This window comes from Penicillium cosmopolitanum, assembly GCF_028827165.1.
Source record: "Penicillium cosmopolitanum strain IBT 29677 chromosome Unknown utg000012l:1.0-3308103.0:1.0-3310761.0, whole genome shotgun sequence".
Taxonomy (NCBI): Eukaryota; Fungi; Ascomycota; class Eurotiomycetes; order Eurotiales; family Aspergillaceae; genus Penicillium; species Penicillium cosmopolitanum.
The window spans coordinates 2,871,905-2,890,972 of record NW_026622682.1 but is presented as its reverse complement, the minus strand read 5'-3'; the positions used below and the strand labels follow the sequence as shown (position 1 = coordinate 2,890,972).

Here is a 19,068-nt window from a genome sequence, read left to right as displayed (position 1 = left end):
CTCCGAGCCCCGCGTATAGAGCTCCCTTCAGAAGAACAATTCCCAGGATTGTCAGTTCAACCATCTCGGTGAGTCTACTCCAGTGTGACAGTGCTTTAGTGTGAGTGTACGGACAGCTTAAAGCAAGCTTCTTCCCCCGCCATCACTCCGCATTGTTCACGATCGACCCTGCAGCGCTTATCATCACCGCTAACACCCCGTCGCACAGTGCCCCTCATCACCATCATAAATCAAATCACCTTTTACAATGGCCCAAGGACGTCTCCAAGGCAAGAATGCCATCATCACCGGTGCTGCTGGGTAAGAATTCCTTCCGCTATTCTTCTTCTTCCCTTCCTCCCTGCTGTCGTCCCGGCTCCAATTTCAGGTTTCCGTGTCAAGAACTAACAGTATTCCAGCGGCATCGGCCTTGAAACCACCATCCTCTTTGCCCAACAAGGCGCCAACATCCTCCTAGCCGATATCTCTGAGCCAGCCCTGGCCAAGGCCCTTGCCCGCGTCAAGGAGCTCGTTCCCACCGCTGGTCGCCTGGAGACTATCCGCTGTGATGTCTCTAAGGAAGCCGACGTTCAAGCTATGATCGAGTCGCAGGACAGCTGGGGTGGTGTGGATGTCCTATTCAACAATGCAGGCATTATGCACGCCGATGACGCTGATGCCGTCGACACCCCTGAGAAGATCTGGGACTTGACCCAGAACATTAATGTCAAGGGTGTTTGGTTCGGCTGCAAGCATGCTGTCCTTGCCCTGCGCCGCAACAAGAAGACCAAGGGTAGCGTCATCAACACCGCTAGCTTCGTTGCTGTCCTCGGTGCTGCGACCCCCCAGCTGGCATACACTGCTAGCAAGGGTGCCGTTCTGGCGTTGACCAGAGAGTTGGCTATCGTTCACGCTAGGGAGGGTATTCGATTCAATTCCTTGTGCCCCGGTCCTCTTAAGTTAGTCCCCAATTCTACCCAAATGGTATTCAATTCTTTCTTTTGGCGATACTGACGAATTTCCGACAGCACCCCGCTCCTCCAGGACTGGCTCGGCGACGACCAGCCCAAGCGTTTCCGTCGCGAGGTTCACTTCCCAAGCGGTCGCTTCGGCGAGGCTATTGAGCAGGCCCATGCTGTTGTGTTCCTGGCCAGTGACGAGAGCAGCTTCGTCAACGGTACCGATTTCCTTGTCGATGGTGGTTTGAGCAAGGTATGTTTGTCCCTAGCGCGGGGGTGAGATTGGCGTTTACTTTGCATTGTGCTAACTCCTTTCTTACTAGGCCTATGTTACCCCCGAGGGACCCGCTCCTGTTGGTCCCAAGAACCAGGCTTAGTTCCCGACTAGACCGGTCTAACGAGTCTCTTTTTTAAATTGTTCGTCCGTTTTTAGATAGGTTATGAATTCATGGTTTTTGAGGATTGATTAAATATTGATTAACTAGTATCTCTATTTTCTTCGTAACTTTAAGATATTACTTCAAAGTCCTTCTTCAACTGCTCCTCAATCTTATCCCAATGGCCCTTCACCTTACAAGCCGAGGTCCAGTAATTTCCCTTTTGGTCCTTTCCAAAAACGAAGAAACCGTCCGCAGGTTTCACTGGGCCATGATTCTCTTGTACATACGAAGGCGTGCAAGGAAGTAGATCGAAATCCCCTGCATCCTTGACGGCGGGTGAAAAGTCCAGATCGAAAAGGCCTGCCCGAGTCCAATTTGAGAACCCAACCTGAGCCATACCACCATCTCCGAGTACGACAATTGGCAGACCCATACCAGATTCGCGAACCATGGCGTAGTATGCCTCATGCTGTGCACGCGTGCCTTGCTCATTTATCGCACATCGGACCTGTCTGGCAAGCCAACTGAGCGACTTGGTGGCGACATCGCCTGCGCTTACTAGTACGTTTGCCCAGCCAAAGGCATTGCCAATATAAGGGTGTTCAGCCGATGATGGGATGAGGTCGCCCTCGAAGGCCTTCCGAAGAGACATGGCAATTGATGCAGCAACCTGTTGAAAGACGTGTTCAGTGGCTACATTTTGGAGTTTGTGTCAGCTTGAAGGGTCAAGGCGAGATCATACCGTTCGGCTGGAGTCCATCTCCATCTCAGCAACGACGCAACGCAAAATCCAGGCTGTTAGAACATCATTCTCTGTCAAAAACACCTTCGAAGGATCCTCGCCCTTCTCGATCGCCTCGTCTCGGAGCTCTCCCAGGGCTTTCTCCAACTGTGGGCCCCAGTATGACTCCGGAACACAGACCATACGATTGTCTTTGGCTCGGACCAACATGTCGACCCCGTACCCCAACCCCCACTTCAGCATCCCACCGAGTCCAACCCTGTTGTCCGCGAGAATATGATTCTCAGTTGCGGGTTTTGTACCGTCCGCAAATGAATGGAACGGATCCTTATTGAAATCACACGGTGTCGGAATCTCAGATTCCTTGTTCCAAAGCATCGAGCTCCATCCTTCAACAACATACTGCAGACCAAGAGCGTCAAAAGCAACATGTTGCCATTGTAACACTACAATGGTTTTATCGGTGAAGGAATTCACGCGCAGTCCCAATACAGGCAGATCGGAGTCGACATAGTCGCTGATTCCTCCGGGTTTGTATCCGGACTCCCACGTAAGACTTTCCAAATCGTCCGGATCGCCTACGACAGCTGGACGGGTATCAGGTTTCGGTATCTTGGAAGCTGCTGGATGCTCGGTAGCGGATATGCCATGGTCAACGTGTGCGAAGGAGATTGCTGGTCGCTCGGCCGTGAACTGGGTTGGGATATGCCATTCGATTTGGCCGGAGGACTAGAGCGTACAACAGGAGACGTCAGTATACCTGAGTAGTACGTACCCCTTTGTTCAATCGGAACTGGTAAAAGTTGGAACAGATCTTGCATTTTTGTTAAGACGACCGCCCAATCTTTGCCATCCTTCCCGTTTCACCAATCCTTCGAGTGAGTCCCGCAGCTTCTGTGGATCAAGCACCGCTTCGAATACGAGGGACACGGCCATGTTGTTCCCCTGCACCAACAGGCTGTTCTCGAAGAAGTGCAATGGCACCACCCGGTCTCCTGGAACCGGTTTCTTAGTGGGCTTACGACCAAATAGGAATTCCATCATTATCATGGGCAAGTCTGTTTGCACTGAAGGCAATTGATCGATGGTACTGCTCGAAGGACACTGCGGAATTCAAACGATTTTTCGATTCGGAGAACTTCCTGGCAGTACTCCGGACCTTTTAGGAAAATCAAGGCTAATGCCATTGCAAAACTCTACGCTAAAAATGGCCGTTTCAAATTTCAACCTAAAGACAGCGGAATACGAGTACTACTAATTCGCACTAGGAGAGGGCCATCAACTCCCGAGGGCTGCGTTAACTAACACACTGACTCGCCCGTCTCCACTTTATTGGCTCCTGTCATGAGAGCATTAATAAGTAAGCCCCACTTAGTCTTCATAATTTTGAAGGGTTACTGGCTGCATTATATGACAGGATGCGCTACCGTTCATCCATTGTGAAGGATGCGCTAACGGAACCGAGGACATTCCCCGGCCGCGCTTTTGTCACTTACCGTTAGCCCCAGGGTTCTGAAGTCCACTTTTGAACAGCCCTTCCCAGATTTGCCGGCCGTTATTCCGTTAGCATTGACGCTAGTTTAACTCGTCTTGTTCCGGGAATTGGCCGATCTGAGCCTGGAATGGATGTCTCTTGCCGGTAAAGGGTAAGCGAGGCCCCCTTTCGATAGACCGAGGGGCGAGGAACGTTTTGGTTTTTTGCATGGTTTCTTGGGGGCCAAGGTTTCAATTTAGATAAGGTGGACGTAACCCATATCTAGTGTTGCATGTGCAGATTGTGCTCTGACACTTTTCAAATTGTCTGAAGAATGGTAATTCAACTTGAACACAATGAATTTGTCTACAACACCAGGAATGCAGCCGCCGGCCGGCCAGGCATCACATTTTAATGGGCCCTATAGCTCACTCCAGATTGGAACCGTCATTTCCTTTGGTGTCACCTTCTTCATTGCTACGTGCTTCTTGGGTCTTCGGGTCTTCCAGGCGGTCAAGTTGATCAAGAATATTGAGCTGGATCTGAGTAAGTCTCGTACTATTAAGTTCCTGCAATCGATGGTGTGAAACAGAGTATTTACGCTTCATTCGCCAAATAGTTACAATTATAATTTCCTATGGCGTCTCTGCGACCTACTTTGCCACGATAGTCAATCGTAAGTACTTCGATGTATCGCGGGATGGATCTTATACTGACTGAACCACACGATAGAAATGAAATGGGGCTGGGGAAAACACATGTGGAATGTCTCATTGGCGGATCTTATGGAATTCAACAAGGTCAGATTGGAACATCGAATCATTCCAAGGAAGTATAAGACTAAGACAGAGTAGGGCTTGCTTCCCAACACCTTGACCTATTTGATCTGTCCAGCCATTACAAAAATGGCCATTGTGTCCGTTTTATTTCGTATTAATCCCTCAGTCATCTATCGCTGTATCGTGGTAGCTGTTGCTGTGTCCATATTCGCATATACCCTGGTATTATGCACCATTGTGGGAGGGCCATGCAATCCGCTCAAAACTGGAACGACGGTATGCCTGGAGAATGTTGCCTTGGCTCAATCGGTTTTGAACATTGCATCAGACATTGCAGTCATGGCCTTACCCATTCCGACAATCCATGCCCTTCATTTATCGACGAAAAACAAAATCACGGTCGGATGTCTTCTAACTCTGGGATCTGGGTGAGTTTTTTTTCTCTCTTCTCGCTGCAATTATCTATCTAGCTTCCCTTTGCTTTCGTGGAAAATCTTCCGACGTGAGTTTTAGCTAACTTTCTCAGCGTCATTGTTTGCTCAATCGCCCGCCTACCATATGTCCTCCTCCTCGACAAAACTGAAGATGTAACCTACACCGAAGCGATCCTGGGAATTTGGTCAATGGTTGAGATAAATCTCGGTATCGTCTGCGCTTGTGCGATGCGCATGAAAAGATTGATTGCGACATATCTCCCGCGACTATCCTTGTTCTCATCTAACCCGAGTAATACTGCGAAAACATCGCACGGGTCGGATTTGAGGAGATTCCAACCTAATGGTAGAGGTCAACATTCTTACCAGCTTCACAGTCTCCAAGGGAGTAGTGCGGACCCTTTTAATGATCCCAAGGGTATAAAATATCATCAATCGTTCAAGGTCGATGTACAGTCTAAAGACGGCGGAGGTGGGGATGCCGCGAGCACGGATAAAATTTTGATCTGAGATGTCGATACCTACTATCATCGTATATTCTTATTAACGGGCAGAATTAATCCCACGAGACATGCTAGTATAGTTGCGTATCACATAATGTCCTTCCCTGAAATCCACTCAGGTGGGTCTTGATGAACAATATCCCGACCACCAGTAACTGCGACCGATTAGAAGATTTCCTGGGAAATCTGTTGGAGGCAAATCAATATGCGAGCCGTGGAAGATTGCATATTTCCTATTTCATATTGATCTTCCCTTCTCGAGTACAGGAGAGTCGATATTTTTGATTTCTCGGCGACCTGATCCTTGTCGCCAATCGATTGCGGCAACTCTTTTTCTTTCTTTCTTTCCTTTTCTTTTTCACATGCTCAAGTATCCACCTAGGGTATTAAGCAGAGACTCTGCATGTACATGAGCCCAGTGATGCGGGGCACGAATGTCCCTCATTGGGGCTGAAAGGTCACCTGATGGTCGCGAGAGACAACTCACCAAGGCGCTTAGCAGCTGATCGATATTGCATTCTGCTCGACCCCGGGCTTCCATGACCCGTCATGTCTTCGACTATGATGAACTTCGGTGGCTCAAATTTCGGGGTGCAAGTCGGCGTGAACAACGGTTCAATATCTGCTGGTGGTATGAAATTCGCACCTCCACCCCGCATGGACATCACTGACCGGTCTGCAGATATTCTAGAGAAACTCCCAATCGTGAGCGGCGCTGCCTTCGATTCCTTTCACAATCAGAATGAAGATCTTTGCCTTCCCGGAACCAGAATCGAACTTCTCCAGCAAGTCAATAAATGGGCGAGCTGTCCCGGCCAGCCAATTTTCTGGTTGAAAGGCATGGCTGGAACAGGGAAATCAACGATTTCGAGAACTTTGTCAAAATCATTCACAGATGCCGGTCTATTGGGTGCCAGCTTCTTCTTCAAGAGAGGAGAAACAGACCGAGGAAATGCGTTGTCACTCTTTCCTACGATCATGAGGCAGCTGGTGGTAGCTTTCCCGATAATATTGCCAGCTGTGCAGCGGGCACTTCGAACTCACCCGGATATCTCGGGAAAGGCTCTATCGGAGCAGTTTGAAAAGATACTCCTACGTCCACTACAGAGTCTGGAATTGTCTGATCGACCAATTGTTGTTCTCGTCATCGATGCGCTGGACGAATGTGACAATGATGCAGATATACAGACTATCATTCGGCTATTGCCTCAACTACGATCAGTAGAAGCGATGCGTATAAGGATCTTCTTGACCAGTCGTCCGGAGCTGCCCATTCGGCTTGGCTTTTCAAAGATAGCAGATCAGCACGAAGATTTTGTTCTCCATGAGGTACCAAAGGTTAAAATAGAGCATGATATCTCTTTATTTCTGGAGCATAAAATTGCCCAGATCCGAGGAGATAATCATCTGCCAGATGATTGGCCCGGCGGAGAGAGTATTCGCAAACTTGTCGATCTTTCTGTCCCTCTATTCATCTTCGCTGCCACCGCCTGTCGTTTGCTTGAAGAGGACCCATGGGATCTGGCAGAAATTCTCACAGAGATGCTGGTCTATGGAGATGAAGGCTCCAAGTTGAACGAGAGGTACCAGCTTAATGGAACATATCTTCCCGTCTTGAATCGCTTCTTGCGGAGACAAGGCAAGAAACAAGAGAAGCAGTTAATTGATGAGTTCCAGAACATCATTGGGTCGATCATTTTACTTGAAAGTCCGCTCTCAGTGAATGCTCTTTCCGAACTTCTTGATTTCCCTGCCCCAAAAATTGAATGGAGATTAAGGTCATTCCACTCGGTTCTCAATATTCCCAACAAGCTTGAAGACCCGGCACCTGTACGATTGTTTCACCTCTCATTCCGCGAATTTCTTCTTGATTCAGAAATATCAGATCTAACTCCATTGTGGGTGGATGAAGATTCGACACATCAAAGACTATCGAATTTGTGTATTTCTGTTTGTCGTCGAAATTTGAAAGAGAATATCTGCGATATAAATCCAGGCACAGAACGGGCCGAAATTGACGCGCGGAAGATCAATGGGCTTCTTTCACCGGCATTGCAGTACTCCTGTCGGTACTGGGTTCATCACTTAGTTCGCAGCAAGAAAACCAAAACGGATGATATCCATCTCTTTCTCCAGGGGTATTTCATATTTTGGATGGAAGCAATGGGAATTTTAGGCCTTGCCTTTCAGGTGATTCGAGACCTGAACCTGCTGCAGTCCGCCTTCTACGTAAGCTTTTTGCCGCCCACATTTTTTTCAATTATTCCTTCCACTAATCCCACCCGCACCAGGCATCCCGACACACAGAACTGGGTAGCTTCATATATGATGCAAAAAGGTTTGCGCTTCGAAATGCTCAAATTACCAATGAAGCGCCATTGCAACTTTATTGTTCTAGTCTTTTATTTGCGCCAAAGATGTCGACAGTCCGAAAATGTTATGAACAAAATCTTCCTAAGTGGGTGCGATTACTTTCGGAACACCAGGAAAAGTGGAGCTCAGAATTGCAGACTAATGAGGGTCATTGTGGCTCCGTGGCATTTTTATTTGCCCCGTCTGAAAACGACCAGATAATGATATCTGTGTCCAGACGTGATAAAACCATCCGATTGTGGGATACCCAGACAGGTGCTTTGCGGAAAACACTCCAGATGTGCGTTGGCAAACACGATATGAAATCCATCGTGGTCTCGCCTGACGGCCGATATCTGGCTGCTTTTGGGTGGAAAAATTACATCTGGGATCTTGCTACAGGTGCTTATATGAGGGGACTCGATGGCAAATATGGAGGCTTTTATCAAGGAAGTCAAACGTTGGCGGCTATAGACCGGCTAACCATTCGATTCTTGAATATCGAATCTGGTACTCTGGGAGAGATACAACTTGATCAAGGAGGAGATCAATTTACTGATAGCCTTTTATCTGACACATGTCCATTCGAAGCAAATGACAAAGAAGAGCTTTTGGATGGGTCTACCGCTTTATCGGCTGATGGCCAGATTATGGCAGCAATCAGTGATCGGAGTCCAATAATTCTCCTTTGGGAAACTGCTACAGGTAAAAAGAGGAAAAGTATTTGGAACAGCTATGGGGGAATGGCGTCGGTTACCTTCTCTTGTCAGAACAAGATCCTTGCAACCGTGTCACAAAACAAAAGCTCCATTTGTTTATGGAACATTGATACCAACGATCTCAAGCATACTATCCGATTTGATCAGCAGCTGGGGGACTTCAAACTAACAATATCATCGGACAGCCAACTTCTTGGACTCGTCCCCGATGACAATACTATTAAAATTTGGGGAATTTCTTGTGGAACCCTCAAACATGAGTTGAGGAGCCATATACGGTTGCACCAAAGCCTGGCCTTTTCCGTTGACTGCCAATATTTAGCATCAGCTTGCAGTGACTACAACATCAGACTATGGGACCTCTCTAAATCTATCAACACGAGTCAGACTACTAGACGGCGTCCCACTGAGGTTGAATTAGTCAAGTTTTCTCCAGATGGCTCTCTGATAGCAACCATGGCAGAGTACGGGGATAAGATTATAGTATGGCATGTGGAAACGGCGCATGTATCAAACACCTTTACTATACCCTCAGGTGTAAAAGTGGAGCTGGCCATATCCCCTGACAATGGAAAGCTAGCAGCTGTCGGTTGGTCCGTCCCCAACAGTCCATCGGAGGACTGGGGCCCAGTTGAGCACTTGATGATTTGGGACCTTACGGCCGGTGATCAGGGGAACATAAGAGACGGCTACGGCTGGGCAGCAGGAGCTTCACCTTGCCCTCCAACTTTCTCGCCTAATTCCCAGTTACTCGCACTGGTATGGCACTATGGGGGTGTCAGGGTCTATGATACTACCGCTGATACAGTCACTACTGTACTGAAGCCTATCCCAGAAATTTCCTCGGCCCCTTCACCAGAGGTCTTGTTCTCACCAGAGGTCTTGTTCTCGCCCGATGGTCAACTGCTGGCCTATAGAGATCAGGAGGGCATTGTCCAAATTTGGAACACGATGACAGGTACACTGCATGAATTATCCCGACCCCCTATGGCGAATCATTTTGATGGCTCGTGTTTTTCGACGTTTTCCCCAGATGGCAGATACCTGGTCTTTGTCCTTGAGTCCAAAGCCATTGAGTTCTGGACTGTCAACTCTGGAAATCTCCTTCCGATACCCGAACATTCGATAGATGTTGGAATTCTCACTGGGGTTGTTTTGAACGAGGGTGGACTTTCGCTATTGACCACTTTGGGACCCCAAGACGTACCAATTGAGTCTGGGGACTGGAAGCCTAACTGGAAACCACAAGATCAGTATCTGACTGGTAGCCACAGGACTGTCCAAATAGGCCAAGATGACTGGGTATACATGCGAGAACGAAGGGTATTGTGGCTACCTCCTGAAAATCGGCCTGGCCCACGTGCTGGGCGTTTCAACGGCAATCATGTTGCTTTCCACGGCAATACGATTGCCGTGGGAAATTTATCGGGCGACGTTACTATTCTTGAGTTTGATGTTGATTGAATGGGGGCATAATATGCTCCTTTATGTACTACATTTCTTATGCCCCAGATCATTTTATGAGAACGAAGTTGGCGAATCAGGCGATGGGTGGTAGCTGTATTATGTAGGTAGTACTGATAACTTGTTAGCATAACTCATTCATGATTGGCTGGAAATGATTCCTCCGGTCGCGGGGCAGTGCAATTGCCAAGCCGTGCCAAGCTGTGGGGGGGATTATCACTTAACCCAAAAGATCCGATAGTCGGATGTAGTACTAGTACTAGTAGTGGTGATGTAAATGGTAGAGGTTTTAGCATCCAGGGAACATAAGATGTACATTATACAGGGGTATATGATGTAGATCACCATTAATATAAATTGAATCATGCTATAATGGTGTAATAACAGAGGTACTATAGTAATACTATAGTAATAGTATGATCGTGTGGGCTGATGATATCTCCACGTCATGCAATCCCCGCATTCCGGCCAACCATTAAAGTCCGGCCCGGTGCACGCGCCCTCCTTCTCTCCCTTCTTTCACTCTCACCACTCTCACTCCTTCAGAGATCCAACTTGAGCTACCATCTATTCCAGCTCCTCCATTGCCAATCACACAACATGTCTTCACACGCATTTCCCGGCACAAACAAGCCCTCACAATACCGTTCCCACCCAACCACCCCGAGCTTGAAGCCCAGGCACGGACGATGGTACGTGCCCCTTTCCCGATCGCCGAGTCCAGTTTGAGCTTGACTCTTGACCTCTTTCTCTCTTCCACCCTATACTTACTCACCTTCGCCAGGTACATCCCCGTCGTCGCAGCAGTCGGTCTCGGTTTCGGCGCATACAACTACTACACACAAGCACAAGCTCGCCGCGGATTCGCCATCCAAGAAGAAGAGAAGCGCTTGGCGAAGAATCGAGAGTTGATGGACGCTTATGGCAACAAGGAGAGTCTGCATGATGTTCAACAGGCCTTGGACATGTATGGCCGGTGATGACCTCACCATCACCATCGCTGGGCCGAACTGAGCCGAGCGGAGCCGATTTCAGCCGGGCCGGACTCGCCGCTGTCGGAATTTGATACTTCATGATTCTTTTTAGCAATGCTGGCATTTGCATGGTCGGAAGTACTTTAAGGGCGTTCGGAATGATTGCATCTAAGGTGTTAATGGGTATATGTTATATTATTTGACCTGCCCACTGCAGGCACTGCAGGTGGATGGAAGGGTTATCCGAGGTACAACGGAAATTTCATTTGTTATGGATCCACAATATGGAACACACTATTTTTTATCTTCAACTCAATGACCCGATCAGGGATTCACGCAAACCTATGGGTGTTTCAACAAGAGGTGTAGTGACTACTACCGTGACCTTACGAGCTCGAGTCACTGCTATCCCTCGCCTAAGTTTCTTACTTTCCATGAGGTTAACTGAGAAAGATAGTATGGTTGAATTGACAAAAATATCCAGCCGACCGAGTCACGGCTAATAGATTTCAACATCTAACTTTGAAAGTCTTCATTGAAGGCTACTAGTACACTATCCAATATGTGAATTTCAGCTTATATACTAGTATTATCGACACCAAGCTATCAACATCTACCCCGATGACATAGATCTTGTTTTTTCATCTCTCAGGCCTGTACTACCGCCTAGCTGCTCGAGTAGAAGCTGCTAACTGGCCACCCATCGAAAACACTGTAATCCGCCAATGGCGAAGACCCAGAAAGCTTCTCGTAGTATCTGCGGTTTCCACAGTCGTCAGAAGTATCCGACACATTGCTGCACTTATCCTTAAGCAAAGCAACAATCTGTTCACCCGCATCCCGACCCTCGAACCAGGCACCGTGTAGGAAACCAAAGTATCCCGCGCTTGTCGCCTCGCCAGCAAACCATAGGCGATCAACATTCGCCCGCAGGTTCTCATGCATCTCGAGCGTAGTCGAAGGGGGCCAGTTCGAATAACTTCCATACGCCCACGGGGTCGTGCTCCAGCGGGGATACATAAATGCGGTTGGTTCAGGGATGTCCTTGTCCGGATACATTTCACGAAGAACCTTCATGACCTCCTTTTGAGTTTCTTCGTCGGACTGGCGCTCGACACGGTATGCCTCCTGCGAGACAACGGTCACGAAGATGATGTTTGACTCGGGGATGAAACCTGGTGCCGAGAGAGATTGCCAAACCGGGTAGTATCCTCTTGTGGTTGGGTCTGCGTAGAGGAAGTACTGCGTATCCCGAGGCCAGAAGGTTTCATTGAATTGAAGGAAAATCTTGGTGTAGGTGCCCATGCTGAATTTCTCAATCGCAGTGCGTTTCCAGTACGGCAACTTCGGGCTGAATGTCAAGTCGCTGTTTTGGAGAACGCCGAGAGAGAAAGTGCAGACAGCGTAGGCTGCTTGCACACAGCTTCCGTCCTTCTTCTGGATTGTCACACCGTCATCAGTGTAAGTGATGTTCGTGACGATGGAGTTCAGGTGGAGACGGGGATCGTTCTTCTTCAAGAAAGTTGAGGCCTCACCCTTGATGAGGTGGTTATAGCCACGCTGGTCCCAGACGTAGTTGTTTGCGTCGCTGAATTGGTTGAAGGTGAGGTTCTCGCCCGCAGCACCGAAGATGAAAGAGCTCTCATCGGGCGAATAAGAATCTTCCCAGTCTAAGGAATGTTAGAAGATGTGAGTAGACTGTAGTGTGATCGCGACTTACCCCATTCCCACCACTCGACAGCTTGAGCCTTCATATCATCGACCTTAGGTCGCCAACCAGCCAGTGCAAGGCCAGTACGCGCAGTCTGATCCTGCAGGTTCTCCTTCAGGAGAATGCCAGCTTGTTCAGAAGCATCATCGTAAAGGTCCTCAAAGTCATCGAGCATAGAGGCATAGTCATTGAATCCAGTCTCATCGTAGGTCAGGATGGAACTGTAGTTGGAATAAGTATTGTTGAGATGCCATTTCTTCGCGAATGTCCAGATGGGATTTTCTAGTCCTGTCAGCGATCCGCATTGTCCAAAGTTGATAGGAGGTCGATCATACCAGGGCCTCCGGGAGAGCCAAGTCCTTGCACCTATTTTTCTCAGCCTTCGAACGACTTGCACGAATGGAACGACCTACCCAATTGGCACCAAGTTCCACCGTGTATGGCTTGCCATTCGCATCCTTGCCGAAATCCGTGTGGGCAACACGCCCGCCAAGAGTGTCGCGGTACTCAATTAGGACAAAGTCCTCGATGGACGAGTTATGCAATGCTTGCTAACCGAGTATTAGATCCAAGTATCCATCCACATGTCGCGGAAGACAACTTACAGCCGCGGCGACGCCCGCCATTCCACCGCCCCTGCAACCAATGTTAGCGCAGGCCCTTGCTCGCTCCACTAAACACTCAAACTCACAGAATTGCGACCGTAGTCTTCGTGCAAGTCGCGTCATCGCGTGCCTTGGAAACTGCCGCAGCGCATGTCTGCGCGGCCAGTACAGCCAACAACCCTTTGGAGAACATTGTGCGAAATACTCAGAAGAGGAAAGTCTGGGTCAGGGGAAAACACGCAGCCACGCGCATTCCTTATAAATGTGTACGACCCCATTCTCCTGCTTATCACCATCCACGCAGCTCCACTGCCGACACCGCGATCGGCATTGAACCATGCGAGGCGAAGTATATTGTATCTGCAGCCCTGGGGAAGCCACTATGCGCGATTCGGCAGGTACACGCAGAGATCCACGAAACAGGGAATCCAAGCCGGGCCGTTCAGGAGCTTGATAAGCTTTGTGGAGGATAAGTACAGCTTCATGGCGATGACTTCTTTGCCTCGGGGCGATAAGCCAGAGATGGTGGGTACTGTGGACACGGTGGAGAATTGCACCAGCTCGATTCGATCCTGGCCGGTTCCACGATCACTCGTCATTGGTCTGCCCGCTGATAACTGCTTCAAGTTTGTATGTAATGAGATTCTTCCCCGCATGCTAGCGAGTTGCAACCCTGTCGGCGCTATCCGTTAACGACATGGCCATGCGATGCCTGTGATGCCTGCGATGCATTTAGTTGGACCTTAATCGCCGAGACGCTTACTGTTTCTTTTCTTCATCTTATCTATAGTCCCTTTCGCCTTGGGCTCTTCTCTAACTCAACTGTTTTTGTTTTCTCTTTAGACCTTTCGCGATGAAAGAAGCACCACTGCAAGATGATGACGCCCAACTTGCGGCCATGGGCCACAAGCAAGAGCTTAAGCGCCAGTTTTCAACCTGGTGAGATCGACGCTCAGGCTGCTCGATCGTACAGAATACCCATGTACTAACTTTGGGAAATTAGGGCAATGCTCGGTCTCGCCTTTGCCGTGTTGAACGTTAGTACCTGGCCCTGCGGCACTAGAAGGAAGCTAATATCCGCTCGGATTAGTCGTGGACCGCCCTGTCAGCCAGTCTATCCATTAGTCTTACCTCTGGGGGCGCGACAAGCGTCATCTGGGGTCTTGTGACTGCGGGGTTCTGCAACTTGTGCATTGCCTCTTCATTGGCTGAATTTCTTTCTACTTACCCCACGTTAGTGCCTTCTTCCAAACAAACAGAGATTATACTTACGAATTTAGTGCCGGTGGTCAATATCATTGGGTTGCTGGTAAGTTCCCTCGCAAGTACATTCCATTTCAAGGCTAATCAATATACCAGTCAGTATGTTTACTATCCATGACGCTTCTGTAAGCAAAGGCTAATCTTGCAGTCGCTTGGCCTAAATGGGTTCCTATATTGTCCTGGGTTACAGGATGGATCAATGTCGCTGGTTGGGTAAGAAAATCAAGTAGTTCTATTATCTGGATTACAACTGACATGGTTTCAGGTCGCCCTGGTCGCCACCAACTCGCTTTTATCCAGCCAACTGATAGTTGGAATCATCTCATTGATGCACCCGGTATGGATAACTACACTTCGAGTTTCACTGATACAATTCTGATGAAGCACAGAGCTATGATCCCCAGCGCTGGCATCAGTTCCTTATTTACGTTGGGTTGACAATGGGCGCATTCTGCATCAATGGCTTCATGAACTCCATTCTACCGGTGATTTACCGTGGCGCATGTACGATGCCTCTTTGTCTTATTTAAGTTCGGGGACTGATCTTTTTAGTTACTTGGTCTATCGGTGGATTTGTGATTGTTTCAATCACCGTCTTGGCTTGTTCTTCGCCGGACTATAACTCGGCCTCGTATGTGGATTGTGACATTCAGCAGCTCGAGACAATAACTAACATTCTTAGTTTTGTTTTCGGAAACTTTGTGAACAGCACTGGATGTGAGTATCCAGTTTCAACTCTTGACACTGGTTTTTTTTTTGCTGATATCTTCTAGGGCCTGATGGTGTTGCTTGGTTGCTTGGAGTAGGTACAATTGACTAGTATGCACCACACAATCACTAACGGTTAAAGCTTTTGCAAGGAGGTCTCGGTGTGACTGCTTTTGTGAGTTCAAAATTTGAAGCCGAAATAGGATTCGTGCTAATGTACTACGCAGGATGCTGTTGCCCATATGATAGAAGGTAAGGACCGAGTTACAGTGCCCATGGTTCGTCAATGACAGAGCTAATTCAAACAAGAGGTTCCTAATCCATCCATTGAGGGGCCCAAAATCATGGTCTCTTGTGTTGGCATCGGTATCTTCACTGGCTTCATCTTCTTGATTGTTTTGCTATTCGTCGCCGGTAGCATGGATGCGGTCACCAATTCGGCAGCTGGCCCCCTCTTGCAGATTCTCTACGACGCGACCAATAACAAGGCTGGAGCTATCTGCCTTCTGATGTATGCCCTCTCCAAACCCTCTTCTTGCGAATATATCCCTAATTGGTTAAAGGCTTCCGCTTGTATGTTTGATTCTCGCTATCCTCAGCGTGATGACAACCAGCAGTCGCATGATCTACGCTTTCGCACGGTAAGTTTCCCTTTCAAAGAAAAACGCAAGCCTACTGACATTTGCAGCGATGGCGGCCTTCCTGCCTCCCGTTTCTTCGCCACGGTCCACCCCACCCTCAAGTTGCCCCTGAATGCACTCATTTTGACGGTAGTTGTGGTGATCTGCTTCGGCTGCATCTTCTTGGGTTCTTCGAGGTAATTAATTTTTCAACCGTCTTGAATTATTTTACTAACAATCTAGTGCCTTCAATGCTATTATTTCCGCCTCGGTTGTGGCGCTTGATCTATCCTACGCGATGCCTATTTTGGTAAACTGCTTGCAGGGGCGCAAGGCCCTTCCCAAGGGAAGCTGGAAGCTACCCAATGCCCTTGGGTGGATCGCCGACATTGTGAGGCCTCCTACCCATCTGAAGACGAAGTGATATTAATTGAGTAATAATAGGTCGCGCTATCATACATCGCACTGACAACCGTGCTCTTTGTTTTCCCTCCCTCCCGTACTGTGACTGGTAGCAGCATGAGTAAGACATTTATCAATATTTTAAGGGCTAGACTGACAGATTTCTAGATTACTGTGTGGCTGCGTTCGCAATAATAATCATCATCTCCGCCTTCCAGTGGGTTGTGGACGGTCGCAAGAACTTTACAGGTCCACGTATCGACTTTGCGACTGACGCTCTTGATACCATGCACACGAACGACACAGAAGCTACGCATCACGAGAAGTAGGCTGGATCATACAAAATTGAGAGAATTAGCATCTTAGTGTAACGCATCCGTCCACTCGGACTGTATTCTATCCACACAAATTGCACCAATATCTAGAATCAGGAAATTTAAAGAACAAATTATAAACAGATTGCCGGTGTTGGCCTGCTTGTAGAGACCTACCAGATCTCCCAAAATCCGATAAAAACTTTATTGGTGAATAATCTTCGAGAATTCGGACAATCGCGGCTAGCCTCAAGCCTTGTAGTGAGGGATGGGGTTATTGCAACGCTTGTTCGTTATAGAAATCTACATGGCCTATGCGAATTTATCTTGCTGGGGAGTATTCACACAATGCCCTATATTAAATGGGTATCTGTTCATAAGACACTGCCCTTGTATTCTGCGAAACCTTATATTTTTCATAAAAGTTTATTTCAATATCGCTTTACATAGCGGTCTATGTAACGCCAATCATGCTATCGGGGGCCTTTTCTATGTAACGAGTCGCAGATTGATCAAAATAATGCCAGGGCAAGAGCACCAGACAGAATAACAGGTTCCCAATGCGGCATATTAACAGAAACAGCCATTCGTGTCTTTGTGCTGCTTGCGCCTGTCTCGGAAGCTGTGGTGCTTGAGTCGCCCGATGTGCCTGTCGCGGTCGTGGTCGCAGTCGTAGTCACGACGTTATCAGTCGATTTAACCGTGGCCGGGTGTTCTATGGTGCCATAGGCCCATGTGAAGGTTGCATCACTCACGGGTGTCGAAATAACACCGCCCGTATTGTACAGTGATTCGGAACCATTCTTTGGGAAGTCTCCAGGCTTATAGAAGGTGTGAGTGTCGCCGGGATCTTCAGCACCGAACCCTAAATCTCCAGCGCAATCATATGCCTCCAGGTATTTCCCGCAACCTTCCCATTTACTATGCGCAAGGAGGCCGGCGTACCAATCGTCGGCTCCCATGGCGGAGGGCTCGGTATTCGGACACGTATCATAGATCCTGCAGGTTTGTCAATTCCACATCCCTCTCCAATTTTGCATTAGCAACATCAAACATACGTTGACATTATGGCACTCTGTGTACAGCAGATACAGGCCTGCGCATAATCCGTCATATCATCCACTTCCGACATTTGATTCAGGTTGGTCATGTTGTTTGCACAGATATCGAGATACGAAGATATCTGCAATTCCTTCTTGTCGGCCTTTCCAATGTTGCAAGAGCATCCGCCGGGTGCTTTGGCTGGAGGAGGCCAAAAAGGAATGTCGTCCAGATGTTGCTTCACGCATAGGTTGAGGAGGTCTTGGACAGTCGATTGGTATTCGCAGGAGTAGACCTGCGGTAGAAGAATCATTAGTCAAGCATCGGGACGCTGGATATGATATCGCACCTGATTTCAGCAGCTAGATGCGGTGCAATCGATTTGGTTGCCAGCTCTAACACAACCACATGCATTGATGCAATCGACACCGAGGTTGGGTTACTGCTTAGCAATGCAATTCGCGTCCCCGTTGCATGATTTCACGCGGGAACTGCTACCTCCGGCACAGTTGTTAGTGATGCAACTTGTGTAACTGTTATCCGCCTTCTCATAGCAAGTTGCAAGCCCGTCTGGGTCTGCGCAAACGGAGGAATCATCAAAATAACCCACTGCGTCGGCGGTTGAAAATCCAACCACGGCCGCTAGAGCAACGAGGGCGTTCAGCTTAATTCCCATTGTACTGTTTCACGGAAGGCAAACTGCAATAATCTTGCTGGCTCCCCAGCACATCAAAGAGATAGTAAATGACATTTGTACTCGCTGCTATCTTTGAGCCCCATCGAATCAAGCCGAGGGTCCAAGGCGCAGGGTCGGCCGCAAACAAAACAGTGCTAGCGCTGACTATGTATCAATATCCCGTCGAATAGGAGATCCCGGCGTCTTGGCGAGGGATGATCCCACGCCTTCCGGGGTTTCTCCGAGGTCGCTTCTCGTCTAATTTTGCCCAGAGAAGCTGGATCAGGGCATGCCAAGATGCATATAAGAACAAAAACTTGGCAGATCAAACCGGAAGGATCCTCTTATCGAGAATTACAGCTCGAACCGAGACAATTACTTGGAATTTGTAAAGGCGGTTGGAAAAGTTGACTGGTGCAGGCCCAATGTCAATGCCAGTCGCGCCAAGGCGGGAACAGGAACGCGTTGGAAAAGTCACAACAATTGAGACCGCAGAATGTCTTAGGGGGTTGTGTAACAGGATTCCAGAAGTTGACCAAGTTTGATGAGTGGGCGGAAACAATATTAATTTTTGCCATCATATCTAGGTAATTATTTGTCGAATCATCCTAACCTCGAGTAATTCCAGCTCTAGAACGTGTGGGGTTGGAGATGATCATTCTGTCCCCACCGGATTCCTCAACGCACGATATATTTCGGACCTCGGGCGGGAGAGATCAGTCCTGGAGACGTGCGGTTCAAGTCCAATGTGAATATCTCCAAAATTGGTCAAAGTCTCTCCTGTTCTATTTTGAATTCGCGGCCTCATTGGCGAAAATATGAACTGTTTGTTCATCTATCAGCGACAGCCCTACTAGGGTCTCAAAATCTAGTACTATTCTTATGACCGTCTATATCGTTTGCCCACAAGCTAAATGAAGTCGACTAATATACTAGTAGCCACTGGCAGTTGAGTATCACAAAGAACTT

General features: G+C 48.3%; 8 protein-coding genes across 8 annotated transcripts; 5 read left to right on the top strand and 3 right to left on the bottom strand.

Moving 5' to 3' along the window:
• Positions 1-247: 247 nt before the first annotated feature.
• On the top strand, positions 248-1,315 carry N7509_013835 (putative short-chain dehydrogenase/reductase family protein; the record flags this gene model as incomplete). The annotated part of the gene is made up of 4 exons (XM_056638472.1): positions 248-300; positions 399-938; positions 1,008-1,191; positions 1,262-1,315. 4 exons carry the CDS (start codon positions 248-250, stop codon positions 1,313-1,315), a joined length of 831 nt encoding a protein of 276 aa, XP_056481979.1.
• Positions 1,316-1,445: 130 nt separating this feature from the next.
• On the bottom strand, positions 1,446-3,104 carry N7509_013834 (uncharacterized protein; the record flags this gene model as incomplete). The annotated part of the gene is made up of 4 exons (XM_056638471.1): positions 1,446-1,988; positions 2,061-2,789; positions 2,836-2,853; positions 2,928-3,104. 4 exons carry the CDS (start codon positions 3,102-3,104, stop codon positions 1,446-1,448), a joined length of 1,467 nt encoding a protein of 488 aa, XP_056481978.1.
• Positions 3,105-3,890: 786 nt separating this feature from the next.
• Positions 3,891-5,257, top strand: N7509_013833 (uncharacterized protein; the record flags this gene model as incomplete). Its single annotated transcript, XM_056638470.1, has 5 exons — positions 3,891-4,080; positions 4,154-4,210; positions 4,267-4,334; positions 4,389-4,741; positions 4,840-5,257. The coding sequence occupies 5 exons, from the start codon at positions 3,891-3,893 to the stop codon at positions 5,255-5,257; spliced, it is 1,086 nt and encodes a 361-aa protein (XP_056481977.1).
• Positions 5,258-5,799: 542 nt separating this feature from the next.
• Positions 5,800-9,785, top strand: N7509_013832 (NACHT and WD repeat domain-containing protein; the record flags this gene model as incomplete). The annotated part of the gene is made up of 2 exons (XM_056638469.1): positions 5,800-7,479; positions 7,737-9,785. The coding sequence occupies 2 exons, from the start codon at positions 5,800-5,802 to the stop codon at positions 9,783-9,785; spliced, it is 3,729 nt and encodes a 1,242-aa protein (XP_056481976.1).
• A 600-nt stretch (positions 9,786-10,385) lies between these two features.
• On the top strand, positions 10,386-10,765 carry N7509_013831 (uncharacterized protein; the record flags this gene model as incomplete). The annotated part of the gene is made up of 2 exons (XM_056638468.1): positions 10,386-10,477; positions 10,570-10,765. 2 exons carry the CDS (start codon positions 10,386-10,388, stop codon positions 10,763-10,765), a joined length of 288 nt encoding a protein of 95 aa, XP_056481975.1.
• Positions 10,766-11,425: 660 nt separating this feature from the next.
• Positions 11,426-13,268, bottom strand: N7509_013830 (uncharacterized protein; the record flags this gene model as incomplete). Its single annotated transcript, XM_056638467.1, has 6 exons — positions 11,426-12,429; positions 12,480-12,752; positions 12,806-12,836; positions 12,884-13,021; positions 13,076-13,106; positions 13,162-13,268. The coding sequence occupies 6 exons, from the start codon at positions 13,266-13,268 to the stop codon at positions 11,426-11,428; spliced, it is 1,584 nt and encodes a 527-aa protein (XP_056481974.1).
• Positions 13,269-13,928: 660 nt separating this feature from the next.
• Positions 13,929-16,397, top strand: N7509_013829 (uncharacterized protein; the record flags this gene model as incomplete). Its single annotated transcript, XM_056638466.1, has 19 exons — positions 13,929-14,014; positions 14,079-14,112; positions 14,166-14,308; positions 14,356-14,384; positions 14,435-14,437; positions 14,487-14,551; positions 14,604-14,675; positions 14,728-14,842; positions 14,891-14,969; positions 15,021-15,055; positions 15,112-15,140; positions 15,189-15,221; positions 15,274-15,298; positions 15,356-15,557; positions 15,610-15,687; positions 15,735-15,863; positions 15,910-16,057; positions 16,111-16,189; positions 16,237-16,397. 19 exons carry the CDS (start codon positions 13,929-13,931, stop codon positions 16,395-16,397), a joined length of 1,545 nt encoding a protein of 514 aa, XP_056481973.1.
• A 497-nt stretch (positions 16,398-16,894) lies between these two features.
• On the bottom strand, positions 16,895-18,099 carry N7509_013828 (uncharacterized protein; the record flags this gene model as incomplete). The annotated part of the gene is made up of 3 exons (XM_056638465.1): positions 16,895-17,381; positions 17,441-17,718; positions 17,908-18,099. 3 exons carry the CDS (start codon positions 18,097-18,099, stop codon positions 16,895-16,897), a joined length of 957 nt encoding a protein of 318 aa, XP_056481972.1.
• Positions 18,100-19,068: the final 969 nt, after the last annotated feature.